The sequence below is a fragment of the Podarcis vaucheri genome (assembly GCF_965113315.1).
Source record: "Podarcis vaucheri genome assembly, chromosome: 4".
Classification (NCBI taxonomy): domain Eukaryota; kingdom Metazoa; phylum Chordata; class Lepidosauria; order Squamata; family Lacertidae; genus Podarcis; species Podarcis vaucheri.
In genome coordinates this window covers 42,707,882-42,724,664 of record NC_138762.1, presented here as the reverse complement: position 1 = coordinate 42,724,664, position 16,783 = coordinate 42,707,882, and the positions used below count along the sequence as shown (strand labels likewise).

General features: G+C 40.6%; 1 protein-coding gene across 7 annotated transcripts in view; it reads left to right on the top strand.

Annotated features, from left to right (window-relative positions):
• The first annotated feature begins 1,214 nt into the window (after positions 1-1,214).
• Positions 1,215-16,783, top strand: part of GABRR3 (gamma-aminobutyric acid type A receptor subunit rho3) — a 30,598-nt gene continuing 15,029 nt past the window's right edge. Inside the window, exons 1-5 of one of the 7 annotated variants that reach the window (XM_082221256.1) lie at positions 1,859-2,097; positions 3,501-3,638; positions 8,218-8,403; positions 8,540-9,049; positions 14,073-14,185. In XM_082221256.1, the coding sequence (XP_082077382.1) occupies positions 8,919-9,049; positions 14,073-14,185 (244 nt within the window). In that variant the 5' untranslated portion in view covers positions 1,859-2,097; positions 3,501-3,638; positions 8,218-8,403; positions 8,540-8,918. Of the gene's footprint in view, positions 1,300-1,858; positions 2,098-3,500; positions 3,639-8,217; positions 8,404-8,539; positions 9,050-14,072; positions 14,186-16,783 lie in introns of those variants that run through there. The other 6 variants (XM_082221258.1, XM_082221255.1, XM_082221257.1 and 3 more) reach the window with 6 other exon arrangements.

Genomic DNA, 16,783 nt, shown 5'->3' with positions numbered 1-16,783 from the left:
AAGAACAAACCTCAGTCAACATTTAACTCAGCATTGGACTCTGCACTCCTCTGGTGTGGCCACAATAAATTTGGAAGCTTTCACTTCTGTTTTAGATTGACTGCAGTTTGCCATGTTTAAACCTTACACACTTTCCCCAACTAATCATTGTTAAATTTAACTGCTTCAGGGTTTGGTTGATCTAATCTAAAACAAAAACAGAAGCTTGTGATATCATGGAGAAATATTGAATAGTAACAGGTTTCATCTGCCAGGCTTCTCTTCAGCTCATCAGAGGCACACAGTTAGCTTCCTCTTCTATCATCAGTCACAAAATGTAATGACACAATCTGCTGACAAAAAGACAGGCATCACAGGAATTTACACTCATGGAAAGTTTCCAACCCAAATCCTCATTGTGAGATCTAAGCTGAAATTACAGGGTGGCAGGTGCTTAGGGAGTGACTGTAAAGCCAGATAGTAGTCCTTTTCCTACTCTGCTTCTGTACACTTCTAAGAACATCTGAAGGCTACTGTGAATGTGTGAAAAAGGTGCAAAGAACAAGAGAACATGGAATATCCATTGTTAATGAGATCTTCTATACTAAACTGAGGGACAAACTACTTACCTGGATGTACCTCAATTTCACACCTGGGTGTACTCTAAAATTTGGATTCTGTTATTCATAGCGCACTTGCAGGAATGTCCAAAATAAAATAACCTATGGTTAAGGAAGAGCAGGACTGCGCCACTGGTCCTTACCTGAAGAAAAGCATGCTGCCATCCCCACCTTTGATATACAGTCACAAATTGTGATTGTGAGTTGTATGAAGAGGGGTCAGAGTAAAAATTTCATTAAACTCAAAACCACCCCTTCATCACAGGGCCACTCATACAATATAGTTGCTTAGTGGGGGGCCACTTGAAACTCTTAGTCGCTGCATCAGGCTTGTTTCTGAACTACTATAAGTTGCTGCTAAGACTGGCAATGGTATGAAGATAAACCATGTACTGGGGACTGCCCATGTTGTAAGCAGGTACACAGACACAATGGACCACAGTATACCACAACTGTACTTCTGAGAGTGTCCATGGGATGGCTGCTTTATAAAAGCATAAATCCTATAAAACACCAGGATGGTGTACAACTATATCTAAATAAAACGTAAAAACAGCACAAAATCATTCAAATGCCTAGCTAATCGAGAAGATATGCCTATCACCATACAAAAGTCTTCAAGAGACACCTGACAGTCATAAACAAGGATGCCTGCTGAATCTCCACTGGAAGCATGTTTCACTGCAGGAATCTGCTGGAAGTACGTAAGACCAGCAACACTAAATGCCTGACTTCTGGTTGAGGCCAATTGAGTGCTTGTAACTTGAAGGAACCAGCCTCTGTTTGAAAAACAGCCAGGAATATTGCTGGGGGGGGGGGGGGGGCTACAGATACAGTAGTTCAGTTCCTCTCTCTTGCTCATTTACCTTTGGAGATAGAAAAACATGCAAGCTGCATTCTGTCCAAATGCTCAGTAATAAGTGCTATTATTAAACAACAAAATGCAAACAGATAAGCCAAATTTAAAATGACACACAATACTATATTCCTAAAATGCTCATCAAGCAATACAGTAAGTCCTACCTCACCCCACTTAAAGATGGGCACCACACAGGAGGCAGAACTGGCTTATGGGAGAAGGATTAATCCCCTAAATATTTCTCATTCTCAAACAGGCTCCCCCCCCCCTCTTTGAGTGTTGTTTTTTTTAAACCTATTTGCAGTGGTGAGGCCTAGTAAGGTGAAAGTATGTGGAAACAGCCCTTTTGGTAACTTGAGGATTAATGCTTGGAAGAGCAGCCCCACTGCCTCCTATGGGAGTGTGGGAAGAACCCGCGGTGGTGCTTAAAGTGACTGTTTAGCTGTGTGGAGAGGCTGTAGGCCTAAATAGTTTCTATCCAGAATAAAAGGCAGGTTTTCCCCTTGAGATGCTGAATCTCCATAAAAACCCTATAGGAAAACCCTATATTCTCCTGAGGAAGCAGCAACCACTTCCCTCATGTGTGAAAAGGACAAAGAAGCACTCTTAAGGCTAAGCAGTTTCAGTAAGTACAAAATGGTAAGTAAGGGCCGCTCTGACCCCTTCATCTTGAGCATACAACTTCATCTTTTGCAGCAGGGGTGAGAGAACCTGTGGCATTAGCCCACCCTTAGCCAACCACCTGACATCATATGATATGAGTGAGGTTTGCCCCAAACGGCCTTAAAAGCCAAATTCAGAGGCCTGGCAGTTTCCTCTCCCTACATGTCCTTAGCCTGCTTTTCCCTACAGCAAGGATAACAGCAGTGGATACTTTTTTCTGTCTCTTATTGCTCTTTAATGTCTCTTTATGATAATAATTTTTGGTTAATTCATTCTTAGTTCAGGTAACCCTCTCTGTGCAAATGGGAATTGGTAGGTGGATTAGGAGAATGTAAACTTTCCCCTGCCTGATGATTCTCTCCTGAAATTGCTTTCTGGAGCTTGTTTTTAAATAGCTTTTTCCATGGCTGGGATCCAAAACTGGCAGCTAGCTGGGGGTGGCATTTACAGCAGAGACATCTTTGGTATAGGGGGAGAATATAGGCCTCATAAAAACATGACTACCGTACTGTTTACCCTGATTCCAGAACAGACCGTTTATCTGAATTTGGATCCTTGAGGAACTCCACAATTACTGCCCACTGTAATTATTATTTTTTCTGTTTATTTCTGTCTTCTTGTTTTTTAATCCATTACTAATATTTAGGAACACCTATCCTCTTATTCCATGACCACTAAGAATTCCTAATGCTTTCAGAGACAAATCTGCAGGTTTGCTCTGCTAATCTGCATGGGATCCCTTTATTACTCCCTGGAAATACAAATCACATTTCCAGATATGGAAGATAGTGCTGTGGATCAGCTCTTGTTTTTTGCATATCAGTATTCTGCTGGTAGGGTCTTCTTGTTGCATGCATTGAATAAGACATTCCTACTCTACACAGAAGAGGATTACTGAACAACAGTATATGTAATTTGTAATCTGTTGTAGTATGTTTTCTTGTGTGTGTCCCCGCCTTTAGTATCAGGAATCAGCTGTTGTTTTTGGCAGTCCTCTGGGAAAGCTTCTTTCATTAAGCTTTTCTGTGCTAGCATCTATCAGGCACACAATGTTATCATATTGTAATGTTGCCTGTGTGTCCAGTCAAAATTACATCTATTCAGCTAAAATCTAGATAGATACAAGGAGCCAGCTACATTACTCAGGTTACCATTTTTGTTACAAAGCAATTTTCAATCAGAACAAATTTGGCTCTGTGTAGGGCTTGCCGATCAAGAAGGTTGGTGGTTCGAATCCCCGTGATGGGGTGAGCTCCCGTTGTTCGGTCCCAGCTCCTGCCCACCTAGAGTTTGAAAGCACGTCAAGTGCAAGTAGATAAATAGGTACCGCTCCAGCGGGAAGGTAAACGGCATTTCCGTGTGCTGCTTTGATTTGCCAGAAGCGGCTTAGTCATGCTGGCTACATGACCTGGAAGCTGTCTGCGGACAAACGCTGGCTCCCTCAGCCTATAGAGCGAGATGAGCTCCACAACCCGAGTTGTCTGCAACTGGACCTAATGGTTTACGTTTATCTTTAGGTAAGCTTTAAACATTCTTTGGTTGTTGTAATTTCTCTTAGTTCTGCAGCCTACCTCCAACTTTTTGAACACTATCTGCCCTCTCTGAGAGATTTTTAAAAATACAAGAAAACAATATGTCCCCTTAGTCTGAAATTCTTTTCTTTCGCTACTTCATTGCAAGTTTTCATATAAAAGGAATAGCTTTTAATTCTCAAGCTGCTTTTTAAACCTTCGATACTTCCTCAGACCAGACCAGACCATGATGAAGCAGGCATATAAGAGACTCAGAAAGGAATCCAGTATGCCAAAGTTGAACAACTCTTAAAAATATCTTGTGTATTTTTCATGTATCAGTGTGTATTTCTGTTGATGCTGCTGTCGACGTGACTGTAAATAGGTGGATAGTAGTTATTGCAGATTACTGAATTCAGAATAAAAGGGAGCAGGGTCTTTGCGTGTGCTCACAAGTATCTGAAGTTCAATTCACTGTCTAGCTAGGCAGGGTGAGGAGGGCATTTGGAATACATTTTTGTGTTTCCCTAGTAACACACTAAGATTATGTTGTCAGCTTCAGCCGCATCTGGCATGTTCTGTTCACAAGCACCGTCCATCTTAAGCCATTCATTTTTATTTAACAGTAATAAAAAAATGCCTTACGGATTCAGATCAGGAAGGTGTATAAGCCGCTGTAGAGTTTCACACGCCACCATCAGATTTACATCTCCCCCTAATATTACCTTTGTTTTAAAACAGTTTACTTGATATGCTGCCTTGTGCAGAAAGTAAATGAGAGGATTTAGGGATGAAATTAATTCAGTGATTGGACTTGCTAAAGCAGAAAGATGAAGCATCTTGGATTTAGAAGCAAAATAGCTTCACAAAATACTTGCTCAACCCATGTGATTTCCCCCTACTTCAGCACTAATATCTGATTATATGAAAATGCACAGCTGCTACTTCAAAGAAAATGAGAAACTCGGAGCAAGTCAAAACCCAGTCTTACAGTTTTAGAAACATCACCAACTGAATTAAAAATGCCTCTGCTCATCTTCAAAAACTTGTGACTTTATTAATTTTGTACTGCAAAGGTACTAGTGAGGCTTTCAACAAATGTTGCAGTGGGAGTGTTCCTGTCAATGTTCTAGCCAACTGACTAAACCCTCTTCTAGGAAACTCCACTCCCTGCCCTTGACCCTGAAGCTTGCTCATTTTTAACTGGGCTGTTTTGGGGTGTCCTCCCTCCCTAAATTAAGAGAGGTTTTTTTGGTAAGGATTTTTTTAAACTTCTGCCAACTTGGGGTTTCTTCCAAATCTGCTGATAACTCATTTTTGTGTGCATGGAGGAAGCTGTTTTTAAAATGAGGATTCAAACTTGGGAAATGAATTCATTATTGGTAGGATATCCAAAGTACCAAAATTCATGTATCTGTCCAAACAGTGGTCTTCTGCTTTCTTTCTTTCTTTTAAAAAAATTGTATGCTGTAGGGACCTGTCAAACTGTTATTTGCAACATGCTGTGTACATAAATGGCATTATATAAACAACTAAATGAAATTTTCTGACTGATATGTATTATAAACCAGGGGTTGCGCGAAAACTTTTTGGACAAGTGCACACATTTCAAATTTCAGAGAGTTCTGGAAGCACTAGATTTTACGAGCAGATTTGTGATGCTGTTGCTGCCTAATAGCAAAAGGGCATGTTCCTCAGTACCAGGAAAAATATGCAATTGTAGCCACACCACACACACTTTAATTTTACATAAATCACTTAAAAAGTACTTACACATTTTGCCTCATAACTTTCTAGAAAAATATAGTCAAACCCCCTGCAACGGATGAAACTCAGCTAAAGCATGCATGACAGATGGCCGTCCAACCTCTGCTTAAAAACCTCCAAGGAAGGAGGGAGACAATTTCACTGTCCTGAGGGAGACAGTTCCACTGTTGAACAGCTCTTACTGTCAGATGTTTAGTTGGAATCTCCTTTCTTAGAACTTGAAGTCAATGGCTCTGAGAAGCCCACAAACAACACACAAGGGCTGTTGTTCCCAGCTACTGATATTCAGAGGCCTTTGATCTTGGATGTAGCATGTAACCATTATGACTAGCAGTCATCCATGAATTTGTCAGATATTCTTCTAAAGCTATCTAAGGCTGGTAGACATCACCACATCTTGTAGCAGTAAATTCGATAACCATGTATTGTGTGAAGAAGTCTATCCTGAATCCTCTACCATTCAGCTTCATTAGATAATGCTGGAACGATTAATTCAATTATCTTTAAGAAAGAGGGAGAGAAACCTCGTGTGTGTCCACACCAGGCTTCTCTCCTTATTGGCCTTTGTCTATGATAAACTAACTAATGCTAGTTGAATATGAGTATGATGATCTATTCCTGAATTATTGGTATAGCTATATTTGACTTGCATTCTTTGTAGGCATAAGATTCAGCTCCTGCACTATCACAGTTAGTTCACATTAGCTCTTCTGGAGCAGAGCTTTCCAAACTTTTCATGTTGGCAACACACTTTTTAGACATGCGCCATTTCGTGACACAGTAATTCAGATTTACTAACCCCTTTCCAGCCCTGGGAGAAGCATGGGGAGTGTTTGCACGACACACCTACACACTGCAGCTGACACACTAACGTGTTGTGACACACAGTTTGGAAAGCTCTGTTCTAGATGCTTCTGTGCAAGCACAGGCCTATCACCAGTTCTACGAAAATTGGATTCTGCCCATTACTCTCCAGTTATCTATCATGAGATTCTGGGGAACCCTCATATTGTGTGAAATGGAATCCAGAACACAAATTCCTGCTTCCAACCAGATTTGGGAAATAGTTACAGATGTTCAATTTCAAACTGACTATCCAGGCCAAAAAATCTAGTTCCTGCAAATAATTTGAATCCAATGCTCACTAACTGTTTTTATCTGGACCAGCTTTTGCTGTCAAGAGTTGAGCTGGTAAGACATTAAGATTGTGCTTATAACACATCTCTACAATTCAGTATTTGTCTCATTTGACTAGTTATTTACATATATGTTTGCTTTTAAATTGTCCACCTGCCACACATCCTAGGTATGGAGAAAACAACAAATTAATCTAAGCATTTGTGGAATTAATTTCATTCTTTGTTTCAGCGCCCACACCCACGCAGGCGTGCGGATGTTTTGGTCGATAATTTCCATTTGTAGGACTGCCACAGAATATGTTATATCCTTAAAAGCTAAGCATTATGAGCTTTGCATGAGGGAAAAGTGAAGGGATAAAGTTAAGAAAACATTTTAATGGTAGCACAAAGCCAGATGTTCAATTTTATTTTATTTTTGTATTTGGGTAGTGGGGGAACGATCAATGGCTGACTCATTATAATCATTGTCCATTAAGTTGCATTTATATGTCAACACAAAAAAACCTTCTCTTAGGAATCATTACAGCAGAAAGATTAACCTGCTTTGGCGATTTATATTGATATTATGTCCTGCTCTGGTACCATTTTCTCCCCAGATTAGAAAAAGAGAACACTATACAGAATCAGCCTGAGGGTTGGATGTGCTAATTTCTGTGCATAGATCCAAACTGAGAATTAACCGCTGTAGTTTAAAAAGAAGTATAATACATGCCACCAAAGTGAGGGAGACTGTAATCAGATGACCTGTATGCCTGCTCAGTCTGCTGTCCAAGTGCTAGCAGCTGATGGACAGCTTCAAAGTCCCTTCTCTCCCTTCTTATGGTTCTATATCTTTAAATAGCCCTTCAAACAGAGCACATGTGTTCATCCTAGCTGAGGGATACATTAACATTCTAGCACTGGATGCACTAAAGAAAGCAAACCAGTTTGGATACCTTGAAGCAATTGAGACAGGCACAGTGTTTTGTAGACTGGAAGGTTCTATAAGCTTTTGATGGTCATTTCTGTTTAGGAAGTGTAACATCTAACCACATGGCTCATAGACTCCATTACAACAGGGTGCTGGACTAAATGCCTTTGGTCTAATCCATCAGGGTTCTTAAATAAAATTTCAAGCTCTGTCTTCAAAACCAAATAATACTCTTGTTGAACAAGGAAGTAGTACAGTTGAACTGCATCAGCAGATGCAGCTGAAAACATGAAACTGTCGAGTCAGGTCATTGGCCCTTCTGACCCAGTAGTGTTTCTTCTGACCTGTAGCGGCTCTCCAAAATCTCATTAAGAGGGTATTTCTCAGCCCTGCTGCCAGCCCATGCTGGAGATGCCAAGAACTGCACTGAGGACCTTGTACGTTCAGTGTGTTCTCTATAACTGAGCTTTGGCTCCTTCTAAGTTCTGATTTGTACGAGTCAGAGTATGCGACTGGCTGCAAACGTTGGGATTTACTGAATAAATGAAAACTTGTAAAAATGCTTTGGTAAAAGTACATCATAACTGAAAGCAGCAGCTTCCTCCCCAAAATCTCTCATAAATTTATTACCACTTAATCAGGAAAACTGTAATTTGTCCTCAGATGTGGACTATAAATACCATTTCCACACAAATTTCACCACTAGTGTGTGTGTTTGCATGGGTGCATTCTTAGATCTAACCAACAGCTCTGCTTTACTTACTTTCAGAAGGAGAAACCTTAATATCTCCAAGATTCCAATGAATTGCCAAACACTTCATCATCGTCTAGTTTCCCAGTCGAGACAAATGGTTGTTACCCTATAATGCAGCCAGAGATAATTTTTGCCATCTATGCTACTTACACAATTTAAGCATTTTTATTGATGGGCTGAAAATGATTTTCTGCATATGCGGTAAGTAAGCTTAATTTTCTGATCTTTTCTCATTAATCACAGATTTTCATAGGGTAATGAAAGCTCTTTTTTCCTTGTGGTGCTGTGTGGGATTAAAGGGATTAAATGTTTGACATCACTCTTTTGTCTGTGCAAGAGCTCCACTGAAGAGTACAGTGAGTGGGTGTTAAAACACTGGACTAAGAACACACCCAGAGACAACGAAAGAATGGATGAAAATGGGAATAAGTTAAATATATTGTTTTGCTTAGTAGAGTCCTAAAGGGAAAACTGCAGCATCTGGATAGCAACACCATAAGATGTGGTATGATGCGGATTTTAAGGATTTATAAAATTTCAAGAATAAGTGGATACTTCGAAGAAGAATGAAAACTGGGATGTTTTTGCCTCTCTTATATTGCAGTGCCTCATATTATTTGCATCCTCTTCATCGTATGTTGTTTCTTAATAACTGGAGAATGAAAGCTTACTAATGTGGGCTGATTGAATCGGTTTTACTCCTGTGACTTGAAGACATGATCCTTGCAATAAAACTGTTGCTCCTCACCTGTATATGGCCTACTTCTCTTTTAATCAGTCACAGTGATCATCATCATCATTACCACCACCACCATCCTCAAAGGTCATTCATGAAAAGACATAACAGGTGAGCAAAATGGTCACTGGGCATCATGGCTGCTGTTCTGTTTATGTACACTCTGTATGTCTGCCGCCATCCCAAAGATGACTTGCTCTTGGTTTGATCGGAAGGACTGTTCTTGTGTGCATCGAGGAACAGAAACAGAACAATGCATTCATATAAACTAAGCTATTAAAATTTTCTTTTCTACATTTCATATATGTATATTGTGCATGGTCCTATATATAGCATATAGTGATTTATATGTGATTTATTATTTACAATAATTATTGGGTGCAAAAATACAGTAATGGAAAGTACGAGATGTAAAATGCTAAAAAGCTAAGGTGATTGTTTATAAAAGCTTATTTCTTTTCTGTATGACATATTTAGTTCTAAGCCAGTGTTATATATAATTTTTGTGTTACATTTGTTTCCCTAAATGTCAGTGGTAGTAGCTATTTGTTTCTAAAAACAAAGAAAGTATATAATTAGGATTTTTAAAAACCAGTCTCAAATCTGATTTTAATCATGTTACAGGAGCCTTTCATTTGGAATATAGTTAACTGTGTTCTAATACGTGGAATTATTTTATCAGCATCTCTAAATCCCAGCCTTTAAGCTAGTTAATATATTTTATTCAGTTTCTAGTTGAATTCCTGAACTTAGACTTTTGCTGTACATAGCAGTTTTAGAACACAGTATCCAGGAAAATGAGAGCTAATCCTAGTCACAAGAAATATAATTCAGTTTGGGAGCTGTATGCTTTGTGCAGGAAGAACAAAATATAGAGCTTTTCAATGATGTTTCCAACAGATTGTGCTCATAAACCACAATCTAGCGAGAGTCGACAATTTTCAGAAGTACCGTAGGTTGTTATATATAGCTTGCTTCCTTTTCTTTTCCTTAAGCATCCGCTTCCAAAGCCTGCTTCAGGTAGGAGAACAGATAAATACTGATCACCTGGGGAGAGGGAAATGTGGGAGGAGACAATCACCTCATTGTTTGTTAGTCAGAGGGAGGCTTTATGCATGTGGCACTAGACATGTATAGTTTGACGTTTTCCCCAACGTCTGAAATGGAAGAAAATCTTTAAGTAAATGCAAGTAGAGATTACATAATAATGGATGTATTTATGAAAATTTAGGGGCTTGTCATGACCCCTGAGGTGAAGAGCTTAGTTCTAGACCCAAAGGTTACTGCTATTTAATGTATTTTGTGAAATGAATCTGCTATCTTGGATTTTTTACCAGTGGAGAAGATACTGCAGTTAAAAAGCAGGCCAGTGTCAGGTTTAACTTTGGACCAAGCTAGACCTGATGACAAATGCACCTTTGCATTTAATGTGTTCATTAAAAAAAATGCAAATAGTATCAGATGAGGGGGTGCACAGCTGGACAAACCCTATGTAGTCTTATTTAGGGATATATTTCTCACCATAATTATTTGGTGTAGGATCTTATAACTGTGTCTAACCTTTGTCATCATTTTGTCATCAGCATACCTGGTCATCTAAAATGAGATACAGAAAACATCTGGCACAAAACATCTTGAAACAGGGTATAATGTGGGACACGACACCTTTTACGAATAACGAACTAAAGGCATGCATTGTGGGGTAGAGTTATCCACTGGCCAAGATGAAAGTCATTGGAAGCTCTGGAAATGCAGTGGAGTTAGTGTTTGTTCAATGGAATATTGTGGAGTTAGTGATGCTTATTTCACAGAGCTGGAATATTTTGAAATAAGGCAAACTTTTTGACATTTAGGGACCACCCTAGAACAGGTGTGATAATCTGATATTTATGGAGGGAAAGCATCTAGGTGGGGAGACCAGGGCATCCTTTTGAAGAGTGCTAGCTATAGTGCTTTGTGTGGAAGACTGTAACTCAGGGGTTACAGGAATATCTGCTTTGCATGCAGAAGATCTAAAGTTCAATCCCTGCCACCCCCAGTTAAAATTATCAGGCAGCCGGTGACAAGAGCAATCTCCTCCTGAAACCCTTAAGTGCTGTTATTAGTCCAAGTATATAATACTGGGCTAACTCAACAAGTAGCCTCTTCTGATGCAAGACATCTGCCTGTGTTCCTGCTAACTCATGCAGTTATAAGTGAAGTCAGCATTTTTCCATGATCCTATTTAGGGAGCAATCCTAACTTCCCTGAGTGAGCAACTGAGGGGCTGCTGGATGTTGCAGACCTCCCTCTTGGTTCACAGAGGTCACAGACGGATGAAGTCTGTTGTTTCTGGAGGTTTCCTTAGTGCAGCAGCAGAAAGCCAGCCAATATTTCTCTTTCATGGTCTGTGTTCCAATTTGTGGTATGAGAATAGAAAGGACATGTTGGGGTGGATAGGAGGCCTTAGATCAGCAGGATCCTGTTCTCCCGACACATGCATCAAAAGGGGGGGAAACTGTAGCCTTAGAAACCAATGGGACCAATGAGAGGGTTTTTTTTAATATCTGAGGATAGGTTAGAAGGTCCCCTATCTTTAATTTGGTAGGGATTAAGAAGTGGTAGTTTCTTCACCATGGAGTCCCCCCCCCTGCCCCTATAGGATTGCTCTGCCCGTCATATTAATTTCAGACACAGCTGTGAGTTTAAAACCAAAATGTTAATTCAAAGTAAGGCTGCAAGGCAACATGGTGGCATCCCTGAAGCCCATTGTCTGCTGCTTATGACACATCTGTGTGTATATATGGGTTACTCGATACTTCCTAGAACTTCCAGTGGTGAACTCAAGCTCTCAGTTCATTCACAATTTTCCTCTGAAAGAGCCACAGCAGTCCTGATTACGTAAGCCAAATGCTCCGCTTAACTCAGGATTTGCAGAGTAAGTTGGAGCCATAATAAAGAAATCAATTTCTAAGTACTCATTATATTAACATTCAGTTACGTGCGACCAGGAATGACCTTTTTTTTTGGGGGGGGGGGTTGAGCATGTGACTCTAAAAGGCTCTCATGTGACATAGCTAGCACCGGAGATTTGGGATATAGAATCCAAGTGATCAAATTGATATGCACTAAGGACACAATCCTCTAGCGATGACTCTGTGACTGAGTTCCAGTTAAATTAACAGAAAATATGGACAAGCTAGGAAATACACAAGTGACAGGAAAGTGGAGGTAGTAATTTAGAGGCTCTTCCAAGGGCTTTTCCAGACACACTGATGTCCAGTTGATATTGTATTGTATGAAAGATCCAGAAACCTGTCTGTTGCCATGATTGGCCCAACCATAGAAGTGAACTAGGCAACTGCCTTGAGTGCCAGCATTTCAGGGTGCCTGTTTCAGTAATGCTGTTTGTCCTGGGGAAAGAGCTACTGCCAATACTTTTTGTCCATTCTGTGGATGACATTGGCTGCATTCCATGGGGTTTGACTAAGGGGTTTCTGATCACCATTGGTGATGAATTCACAGATGTTAAAAATGAATGTGAGAAAACAAGGCTGCTTTCCTTAATGTGCTGCCACTATACTGCTTAGCATACAGGAAGAAACAAGGGGGGGGGTATATTTTATTTTGCCCAGGGCAGCAAGAAACTCTGGCTTGGCTCTGGCATTCCATTAAAGGAGTACTTTTGATGTACCTGAGACCTTGAGCACCCACCGACAGAATAGATAATACTGGTCCTGATGGACAAAAGGTGCTTTCAGAAAGGAGCTTATACTGTATAAAAAAATAGCCAGTCATGCTTAGAGGCAAACAAACAGAGAATAATAGATAAATAAATAAACCTAATGCACAATCAACCTATATATACAGCTGTAATATAACACCACATTCAAAACCTCCTGCCTTGGGCTCTGTGCAAGCAGAGAAGATGCAACTTTCCCCAAGGCAGCTTTGCCTGAGTTACCTGCAGGATGGGGCAGCACTGGCAGCAGCCAAGTTTGTGGGCATGTCCCATATGGTCCGGAGCTTCTGGCATTACCAGAGTAGTGTATGAAGTAGCCACACTGCCCTGGAGTGTCTCCCATGCTGTTGAAGTAATGTTCAGAATGATCCCTTGAAGTGGATGAAATTGATGAATACTGCATCCAATGAATAGGAATTTGGTCCACATATTTTGGTGGGGGGGGGCAGTGCAGGGAGTTGAATTACTTAAATCTGTCCCTCTTCAACACGGTACAGTCTTATCATAGAAGGAAGAACCACACTGTAGTTTGCCTGTTCGGCCTTCCTCCCCCTCCCTCTCCCTCTCCCCCCCCTCTCTCACTCACACACACACACACGCACACACAACTTCTACAGGAGCCACTTCCCTGTGCTGATATCTGAAACACTTGACAGTGAATTATTGAGAAAAGTATGCATACGTGAAGTTATTAATAAAACTTAAGAGACCTGTTGCTTGACTCCCCCTAATTGTAACCAAATCTTGCCCTATCAGTATTCTAAAATCAGTAGATAAGGGTTGCCGCCCTCCCCCCCTCGGATTTGAGCATTGTAATAACAACAGTCGCATGTGGGTGATGGATCACATGGGTTTTCCCCACCTACGGTTTCGTCTGGGAAAACCTGGATATATCCTCCTTTTGGTGGCCAACATGCCCATCTGGGTGGGTTTTTACATTTTAAAGGAAAGTTTTGGGTTTGTAGTGGGTGGGTTTTGAGCTCAGGCAGCTTGGCCTGCTCTGCACGCCGTGGCCACTGCCAGCCCACACCAAGGAAAGAGATGCGGTGATAGCGGCCTCACACACCTCTTTTCCTGGTTCGGGCTGGCAGCAGCGCGGTCCTCTTTTTTGTTCTTCAAGATATGGCAACCCTAAATTAGCACCTCACTGGCTCTGCCCATACCTTCTTGAAATTCATTGTTCTAGCAGCCATTTGGAAGGCAAGGCAGGTTGTTATTTTAAACTGACCTGTTTATATCATTCTATTGCTCTGTGGTTATAGTATGGTACACTCTGACTGAATTGTTCTGCTTTTAGTGATACTCAGTTTTAATTGTTGATTTTTAAAAACAGCAACTCCTATATAGATCACCCTCAGAAACCTCTGGCAACATGTGGTGGGGTATACATTTAATTATCTATTGTTAATGCAGCAAACGAGAAATTAAGATGAGGAAAATTGACAGCACCAAAGTACGGCCCATGAAATCTGAGCAGCTTCTCCGTATAGAGGACCATGATTTTGCAATGAGACCTGGCTTTGGAGGTAAGTAAATTTGCCTTTTCATACTTGTTAATTATTTTTTTCTCATGCAGCAAACTGCTTGAGCCTGGGCCAAAGAGGTCATTGGTATGAGAATGGTATGTTTAACTCAATTTCTTCTTCCCCAAGGTTCAAAAATTGAAAACAACTTGGGATAAAACACTACTTGGTATTTAATTTCTAGTACTAGCAAATCTTCCAAAAGAATACTTTGCCTAAAGTAAGGACTGCCTAGTTTCTTTTGATTCCTGTCTTACACCTACCATGGAACCTGTGTGTTTTACTAAGGATGGAGATACACCTGGGTAACAGCCGTGGGGAATTCAGCCACTGTTACCTTTATTGTTCTCTGCAGGTGTTGGCACAAGCTAATACCTACATAGCACTCAAAAGGGCCATATTTGAATGTCTGCTACCTCCTCTCCAATTCCATGTTACTCCAAGACTTCAGCTAACATCTGCCCCCATTTCCTCCCACCCCATTTGCTGGTTTACCATCTAGCATGAATTGAAGAGTTCAGGTGAACTCAAAAGGTTGCATACTATTTTGTGATATTTTACTGATAATAAGGCCTGCTTTACAGGGCTGTTGTAACAATGCGGGTAACATGTTGCAGGGTAGAGTGCTGCTCTTCAAACTTTTACCCAGTTCAGCCAAGTCTTTATCCAGGGTATATTACTTTTCATTCACCACATCCAATATCTGTGTCCACTGATCCTTGGATGAAGGATGGCATATACAATCAATCAATCAATCAATCAATCAATCAGTCAATAGATAGATAGTCAGACTGTGCTGAATTCTCCTCCCCCGTGTGTTTTTCTGTATATATTTTCTGCAAAACATTATACATTAAACCTCAATGCAGTTTACAAAAAGATAAAACAATAAAATCAATGAAAATTCACAACCATACAAACATACAATAGTTAAAATACTAAAACAGATTAAAATTACCTCAACTTTCTAAGCATCGGGGTAGACATGTCTAAACAAGAATGTTTTTAGCAGGTGCTGAAAATAATACAGTGAAGGTTACACCTCAATCTCAATAGGCAGCAACTTTCAAAGTGCTGGTGCTGCCACACCAAACAATCAAGTCCTTACAAATGTGGAATGGGTATTATGTGGCGCATGTAGTGGTGCCAATTCTGCTGATCTAGGCAGTCGAGTGGACACAGGTGGGGTACAGCGATCTCATAGGTAAACTGGTTCCAAGTTGTTACGGGCTTTATACACTAATAGTACTAGATTGAACTTGTCCCAGTAGCCAAGCGGCAACCAGCGTAGATCTCTGTGCACAGGTGTTATATGCTGACAAGGCCTCACTTCTGTCAGCATTCATGCTGCAGCATTTCGTACTAAGAGCAGCTTCTGGATCAAGCATGAGGGAAGCCCCACATAGAGTGCATTGCAGTAATCTAGTCTTGAAGTAACCAACACATAAATTACTATTGCAAGGCTTTCCTGGTCTTTCCACATTTATTCAGGCTTGATTTCCTAGAATTTTTTAAAAATGAAAAGCCAAAGTTCAAGGAAATGCCTGTTTATTTATAGAGTGCCATCAGCACACATGGCACTTTCTGGAGTGCAAGAGGGCAGGTTCCTGCCCTGAGGAGTTTACATTCTAAAATTTGACATGGGGAACATGGTATCTTGATCCCATTAGCTGGCAGTAGCTGCAGAAGCGAAATGATGGTGTACTTGCATAAACACAACTATTGTGGCATCCTGAACCCCGCACAGCCATTTGATGATTTTTAAAGATATCCTGCAAGGACAGAAACTGATGCAGTAAACAATTTTATGTTTAGCGTTTTCATTAAAAAAATACAACCAAAATGCTCAGAGGGTTGTAGCAATTCCCCTAGAAGGTGACAACATTTGGACTTTTTAGTTAGGAAAAGAAGGCAAGTAAGAGGGGAAATGAAGAAATTCATAAAATTATGTATGGCGTGAAGAAAGAGAAGGGTTTTTGTTTTGTTTTTCACTTCTCATAATAACATTAGAATCTGAGGTCCTGCAATGAAGCTGAATGGGAGGAGAGACAGGACCCATGAAATGATGCTGTTTCTTCACAGTCACAGCTCATTACACAACTTCTGTAATTCACAGCGACAAGTTGTGGTGATAGCCACCAGCTTAAATGGCTGTTAAAGAGGACTGGACAAATTTATGGCAAATAAGGCTGCTAGACACCATAGCTGCTATTTTGAGGACCAGAGACCACATGACTTTAAATACCAATTGCTGGGGAGCCTAAGTGGAAGCAGGCTATAGCACTCATGTTCTGCTTTGGGGTTTCCCATAGACATCTGGTTTGCTACAGTGGGAACAGAAGGCTGGACTGGACAGGTCTTTGGTCTGATCCAGCAACACTCTTAAGTGCTTCTTTCTGCATCCTGCGGCAGAAAAATCTATGACCCTCTCCCCTGTTTTCAGGTTTTGAGAGTTCTGATTTGTGGATTGTAGACAACCATATGTACTCTGAAACAATGGAGAAATCTGAAGCAATGCCAAAACCTTATTATACTAAGTGGTTAAACTTTTCTGAATGGCTTTTAGAACCACCACACTCTGAGCAGGTTTTCGTTAACAAA